Genomic DNA, 7,585 nt, shown 5'->3' on the forward strand with positions numbered 1-7,585 from the left:
CACGTGCTTCTTTGTCCTACAAAGCTGCAGTTTTCAGCATTTCGTCAGTATGTAGCAGTTCAAGAGAAGACGAGGAATACCAGTCATTTGAAGAATGAATACCCATCGGAAAAGAGGACCATACAAGAAATTATTGTCTGGGAACACGCCGGTAAGTGTTTTTGTAAAGACGTGGTGGCAGCCTTGAAAGCCTCCGTTGCCACTGTTATTGCCTTGGCGATACAGCTATACCGCAAAAGTAGTCTGTAAAATATTAACTTATTACTTTTAAGTTTCTGTTAATTAGGAAATAAATTATATATACATATATACGTTATATAAATTACAAGAAACCGAAAAGCTCTTGAAGATGACAACTTTTGTTGAAAGTTTCGGTTTCGGATGCAGGTGTAGCAGACCCGCACTCAATCATTTGTCAATGCAGTCATGATCTTTTTTACCACCTATGCAATTTTACAAACATTCCACCAATAAATAACGAGATAGTAACGCGATTTGCGGTTTTAGAGACTTGCTTGAACTTTTTTTTGTTCTGCTGCCGCACTTTGAGCTACGACGTTGTTCCCGCCCATGTTCCCGCCGCTCGCTGTCCTCTTTGGTGCGCTACGCCGGCTTTTTTGTGAATATTCTGCAGCTTATTCAATCGGTAAGTGTTGACATTGCTTATCTTATACTCCTGTTATTGGTATTTCGTGTAGATGCGAATAGCTCTTTGCTCCGTTGGTCATCTGCACGGAAAGGCACGATTCCTGTATTGCGAGCCGAGCTTGAATGTATACTGCCGTCGAAAGAAGGCGAATTTACCGCTCATCAATATTCGCTTTTTTTTTCTGGCCTTACGTAGTATCCTCTCCATCATTCCGCATTTCAGAGATTGTGCCGTGTTGCTTCCTCCTGTAGTGTAACTGCAGGCAGCGTGTGTTTCATCACGCTTCGTTTGTCCTAATTCCGTGTTGCAGTACTGCAGCGTGGTTATGGTGGTTATTTCGACTCACTTGCTGGCTCCATTATCAGTAGACGCACTCCAGCTTTTGCAGGATATGTTTTACGCCTCCGTAACTAACTTCATGATGATTTATTTATTTATTATTCATGTTTGATAATCACACGCTGGTTCTACATTATGAGAACATTATAATTATGGACAGTGGGAGTGCGGGAATTTTCATCTGATATTTGTTTTCTTCATTACAGTCGTAATGCATCTTCCAAGCTGTGAAGTGAATTGAAGGAATTTCTACAGCCTCGCTAAAGTGCCCATTTCACTTGTGGTGACATCAGTATGTGACGAAAGGAAAGTTAGGTAGCAAGCGAGCTTGTGGTGACAATCCATGACTTGAAAACCAGAGACGAGGTAGGGACGATTAACAGACAAACACAAACATGGTCTCAAACTCAGCTGAGTTTGAGACTGTGTTTATGTTTGTCTGTTATTGTCCCTACCTCGTCTCGGGTTTTCAAGTCATGGATCAGTATTTATGTGCTAAAGTCATTACTACCACGAAAACTCAACACAAATATAATTTTGGGTGTCAGAAAATTTAATGTTAATTGTTAAGATTGCAGAAGACAACCCTCTGTTTTTTGTTTTGTTTTTGGCAGCCTGTATAAAGAGCCACAATAAAAATGCCAGACTGCAAAATTCAGGAGAAAAATGCCACAATGAATGACCATATTAGAACAAAGGGTTCTATGCTATTGCAGGACAACCACGGAATTGAATTAAGCAAAATGACCTTGGGTAGACGGGCTGTTGGACAACGTAACTGCATGACGTTCCGAAGAATGCCAGACATTTGTGGGGTGTCTTTCTTACTTTTTTTAAAGCAGCGGTCTACTCAGGGAAAGGGCAAAACTTGGTCATTAACCATATCAAAACCTGGGCTTAGTCTTTCATACATATTAAAGCCTAGTGTTGCCTCGTCACCAGGCATGAGGGATTTTATCACAATTTTTAAGAATATACAAAATTACAATTGCGTATTATTTTCTTCCATGCACATAACATGTAGACTATGTATAATTTACAAATTAGCAAGTACCTGCTGAGTGGGAAAGTGGGTACACGTATGTTGCTTGTAGAGTGTTGAGCTTTATGCTCCATATATTTCCGAGAAATTAGAGCGAATAGTTTTTCTAGCAAAAGTTAAGCAAATAATCATTTATGAAGCCACACATGACATTCGTGATCATCTATTCCTACTAACCAGCTGGATTTGCATGTCACACAATCATTTGAGCACATTCTACTCGTAAGCGGAATGCAGAGATGCATTCATTAGTTCATATTTGTTTTATAGGTCCCATTCAATGAAACATATTCTTTTGCGTGGCCATGAAAACAACATCTGTGGCTGCGTTTATGCTGCTGTGATCTAATTGAGTAAATAAATTTCATTTTCTGATGCAGTTCAATTGAGTCGGAGTGTGTATTTTTTCATTCTGGTACATGGGTACATTTGGCCACCGGTAAGTTGCCAGGCAATATTTCTTTCACTCAGGTGATAATGACAGCATTATTATGAATCAAGATTCCAGTATTGTCTTAATTTAGTTATAGTTTATCACTAATTCTTTAGTTTATCCATGTTTCATGTTGCTTAGTTAGCACATTACACTTTTTCTATGGAATAGAAGGGGCACAGACAAAAGGAGTAACACAACAACTTCTTGAGAACTTTGTTCATTTCTACACTCGTGTGTCTCATTTAATTTTTTTTATACGCCACGTGCGCCACTAAGACAATGTTTGTGTATGGTAAGAATTCCACAATGTTCTGCTAGCAGGGCCTTGATTTTGATTTTTGTTAACTGTTTTTCCTTCAGATTTCCTGTAGATGATTTATTTACGTTTCATGGAGTCTGTTCTTTTGTAACGCTTTCACTGATGAGTACATTAATGAAGGAACAACTGTGCTAACATATGTCTGTGTTGCTTGTCTCACAGGTGCCACGCCGAACACAAAGAAGATATCAGAGAGCAGGTACTGTTTCCCAGGGGCACCCACTATTAAGTATTGTTGGTGAAAGCTCTTCAGATGAAAATGAAGCGCAACCTCAAGATCAGCTGTTGACTACAGTGCCACATAGTGACAACGTGACCATCTCTTTCAACACAGCTGGCAGCACCTGTGATGAACCATGCGAAGGAACATCATTTTCTGAACCTGTGTCTACAACTGACAATGAAAGTGAACTTGAAGAAGATAATAGTGCCTCCCAAGCTACTTTGGAAGATCGTCCTCCTGGGGAGCCATTATACCCTGGCTCAGTTCTGACAAACATTGAAGCATGCCTGCTCATAATGACCCTGGTGACAAAGTTTTCCCTTACGAAGGAATGTTTGGGACAGGTCTTATACATCATTGGGAGCATTCTGCCGTGCCCAAATACTCTCCCCAAGACCTGCTTTACATTTTCAAGCTGTTGTCTAGCTTTTCAACACACTCACGAACTGTAACTCATTACTACTGTAAAGTGTGTAATGCATACCTGGGACATGAGAAATTGACAGAGTGCTCCTGTTGTGGGAACGAGAAGCACGGAACGTTCCTTTACGTACCACTTGCAGACACATTACGTACCTTTCTCGAGCAGGAAAAATTATATCTGTATCTGGACTACCCAAAAGCAAGACAAAAGAAGAAATCTAGTGCCTTTGAAGACCTAATTGATGGCAAGGCATACCATTATGAGGAAGCCCAGCACTCTTGCAACACGAATTTTTCTCTGTTTTGGAACACTGATGGTGTTAAAGTGTTCAAAAGCTCTGGGGCATCATTATGGCCACTTCACTGTGTGATTACAGAGCTTCCTCCTCTCCTCCGCAAGAGGTTTCAAATTCTGTCATCGATTTGGTTTGGCACTAAGCCACTTATGAATGCATTCCTAATGCCATTCTGCCGAGAAGTGAGTGGGCTGTGCTCCTCTGGACTGAAATGGATTCACCCTGAAACTGGGAGGCAGATGGTGTCGTACGTATCAGCACAGGTTTGTTCCGTTGATGCCGTAGCAAGAGCCATGTTGCAAAACATCAAGCAGTTCAACGGGAAATATGGATGTTCGTTGTGTGAGCACCCTGGGCAGTCGCATGTCAAAGAATCAGGGTCAGGAAAGCACGTGCATATCTACCCTCCGGGATCCACGTACCGCTTGCGCACGTCACAGGGAATGAAAACGCAAGCCGTAAAAGCTGTGGAACAAAACAAAGTGATCAAAGGTGTTAAAGGACAGTCGGTGTTGTGCCTGCTGCCACATTTCGACCTCGCAGCCAGTTTCCCCGTAGACTATATGCACACTGTTCTCCTTGGTGTGGTACGCATGTTTCTACTTAACTGGTTAGACAGCAAGCACAGGAAAAAGGTGTGGTACTTAGGGAGATGTAAGCAAGCGATTGACATGCGGTTGATGCAGATAAAGCCACCGGACTTTGTCACAAGGACACCTCGGTTCATTGCTGAGCGGATGTATTGGAAAGCCAACGAATATCGATCGTGGCTCCTTTACTATTCCCTTCCAGTGCTGTCTGGCATTTTGCCGCAAGAACACTTCAGTCACTACATGCTCCTAGTTGCTGCAATTTATTTGCTTCTTCAGGACTCTGTATCACAGAAGGACCTGAATTCTGCTGAGCTGTTCCTAAAGAAATTTGTGAGCCGAGTTGGTGACCTCTATGGAAGGGAGTTTTACACGTTCAATATGCATCAACTTCCGCACGCAACGCTCTCCGTTCTAAGGTGGGGACCACTGTGGTCGACATCAGCTTTTTCTTTCGAAGGTAGAAATGCTGAGCTTTTGCGAATGGTTCATGGAACGCAAAACATTGCTAAGCAGTTAGCGTCGTTAGCCGGAGTTGGCAACGCACTGGCATGTCTGGAAAATCGTGCTAGAATGTCAACCCTGGCAGGCGCTATTCTCAGACAGTTACAAGGAGTGCACTTTTCTAAAGCATCATGTGACAGTGGAAAAATCCTACTCCATGGAAAGCCCTGCAGGCCCAGTGGTGACGTCCTTTCAGCTATTTCGTCTCTTCAACAGTCAGGAAGCAACTTGAGAATATATAAAAGGGCTACCAAGGGAACTTGTACCTTTATCTCGAAGATTTATGAGGGCCAGTCACGTCGAAATAACTACACAGTAACATTCAGAACAGAACGTGAAGCTAGGTATGCTAATATTTTTTGCTTTGCACAAGACAGTGGTGAAGTGTATGTATTGCTACAGGAACTGTCTATTCAAAGTGAGAGACTGTTTCGAGATAGGAACATGGACATAGTCTTGCCACACTTGATTCCGGTCAGTAACACTGAACAGTTTCTCATGATTCCTGCGACACTTCCTTTGGTGAAATGTGTGCGTGTGTTGAACTATGTGTGTGTACGACCCAATACTGTGGAACAGAACCTCTAAATACGTCAGTGCACTAATCTGCCATTTAGAAATACAGTCGTGCCTGGTTAACACGGTCACTTTTGTGTCTGAAAAAAAAACTGTTCATAAAGAGAGTCATCCACATATCGAAGCCTGCGGAAATAACAAAATAATGACAATATAAGAAACAGTCAGCAATTAGTAGAGCAGGAAAAGTCAGCCAGTAGACTATGGCTTTCGGTAAAAAAGAATAAATAAGCAGAAAGATGAAGACGTTGGGTACAGGGACGTATATGGGAGTGTATGGAGAGTTCTGTGTGGCTCACATAATGAGTGCTTGCTCACATATAGCGCATTTCACAAGTTGCAATGATGTAAGGTTTTTAAAATGTCGCCAACACAATGAGCCTGTCCTTTGGAATCTGTTGTTTGACCAAGCTCACACTAAGCTTCTCCCTCCCCTGAGTGTTGATGAACTGACAAAGCAAGGAATGTGAAAGACCATGTTGCTTCCCTATGTACAATATTTAAACTGCCGTACATATTACAGATCCGTTCAATTCATGTCTATACTGTTCATAATAGCGAGACAAAAATACATAGGCCGTATAGGTTTCATGCCTTGCTGCACTGTCCATCTTCTGAGAAGAGAGTTTTCATACTCTTTTTTTTAATTCTGTGTTAGCGCCGCGAAGCAACTGTGACTATGAGTGGCATGGACAGATGGAGAGAGGACAGCAGGAAGGACTGTGGGACAGAGGCATTAGCGTGCATGTTTGGACGATATTCAAGGGGGGGGGTCATACTAGCCAGGCGTAACTGTATTGAATAACTCTGGCACCCACAAAAATAGTCGATAATTCAAGTTGTCCATAGAGATTGGGTCCATATTAGCGAGGCACAGCTGCTCATGACTTCTTCTGTCGGAGAACTTGCACGTTCGTTCCTACCCATACTGTTGTGTAGCGTAAGATGATTTTTGCTGTTGTGTCTGTTGTATGTAAAATCAATCCATAAATATCAGGATATCAGCAGTAATTATGAGCGAATGTAAAAAGCTCCTATGATGTTTTGAATTGATGTTTCTACATCTGTGACAATAATGTTGTAATTTTAGTAAAGATGGAAATTTGCATATGTGTGTATGCTCCAGAATTATTTTTAGCCCACAATATTGTGATTTTTATTCTATCTCTCTCCAGTGTTCACTACCACTTTGCAAAGGCTGCCCAATACCAGAAAGGGCAGTATTCACATATGCCGAGTAACGGAAATGTTTTTAGTGACTGTGGGCCTGGCAGAAAAATATTAAAAATAGCCTTTTAGAAGTGCACTGTTAACGTTTACTCAAGACTGCTTTATGAAAGTTCATTCAAATCACGTACCACAAGTAAGCTCTGAAACTCAGGCAAGGTCACAGGCTGCATTTACCTTACACCATGGTGGGCTAGCTATAAAAAAAAATGGGTACCCGATCTTCAAATTATATACGGATGTTGTCATCGAGTATCCTGTTAGTAGGTTGAGACTAATTTGTCACATAGCCTTACGGGAGAAAACTGGTGACACTGAGGAAATTTCGAAAAATAGAACTTCATTAGGTACTCAGGTGAAATGGCAACGTTGTTGTTCGCATGCATCGCGGAAGAACATGTGCGAAAAGAACCGCACACGTGCGCGCGCAAAATAACAGACAACGTAAAATGACTGAGGAAGACTGGTGGGTGGGCTCACTACCCCAGGGCACAGATGACGGTTGGATAGGTGCAACGATTTGTAGACAACAGCATGCCTTGTACCCGCAAATATGCTGCTTGTGTGGCCTTTGGGGGCCACACGTTTGCGCAAGCAAAATAAAAAATTGCTCCTATCGTATGCGCACGATGACCGCTGCCGTTAATTGCCCCAGTTCAGAGGCGACACGAATGTACACTGTCATGCATGGCACAGAGAACGTGACGCTTTTTTATATGTATCGTTTAGATGGGGGTTTCATAGCTGAATTTCATAATTTCACCTTTTTGCAGAAACGTTTAAAAGCCCGGGCCAGCTTGCGTACTTAAAAACTCGGGCCCGTGCAAAGCCGAATCTAATCCAAGGCATCCAATTCTAATCCAAGGCACAGATTGACATCAATCGCTTTTCTTTCTTTTTTCTTAAAGCATGTCGGCTTGTTCAGGCACACCCGCTCAGTAATCTTCCGCCTCCTCGTTCA

General features: G+C 42.2%; 1 protein-coding gene across 1 annotated transcript; it reads left to right on the forward strand.

Moving 5' to 3' along the window:
• Positions 1–584: 584 nt before the first annotated feature.
• On the forward strand, positions 585–6,399 carry LOC135386929 (uncharacterized). The gene is made up of 2 exons (XM_064616413.1): positions 585–646; positions 1,195–6,399. Exon 2 carries the CDS (start codon positions 3,292–3,294, stop codon positions 5,407–5,409), a length of 2,118 nt encoding a protein of 705 aa, XP_064472483.1. The 5' UTR covers positions 585–646; positions 1,195–3,291; the 3' UTR covers positions 5,410–6,399.
• The last annotated feature ends 1,186 nt before the right edge of the window (positions 6,400–7,585 follow it).

The sequence above is a fragment of the Ornithodoros turicata genome, chromosome 3, assembly GCF_037126465.1.
Source record: "Ornithodoros turicata isolate Travis chromosome 3, ASM3712646v1, whole genome shotgun sequence".
NCBI classification, from domain to species: Eukaryota; Metazoa; Arthropoda; class Arachnida; order Ixodida; family Argasidae; genus Ornithodoros; species Ornithodoros turicata.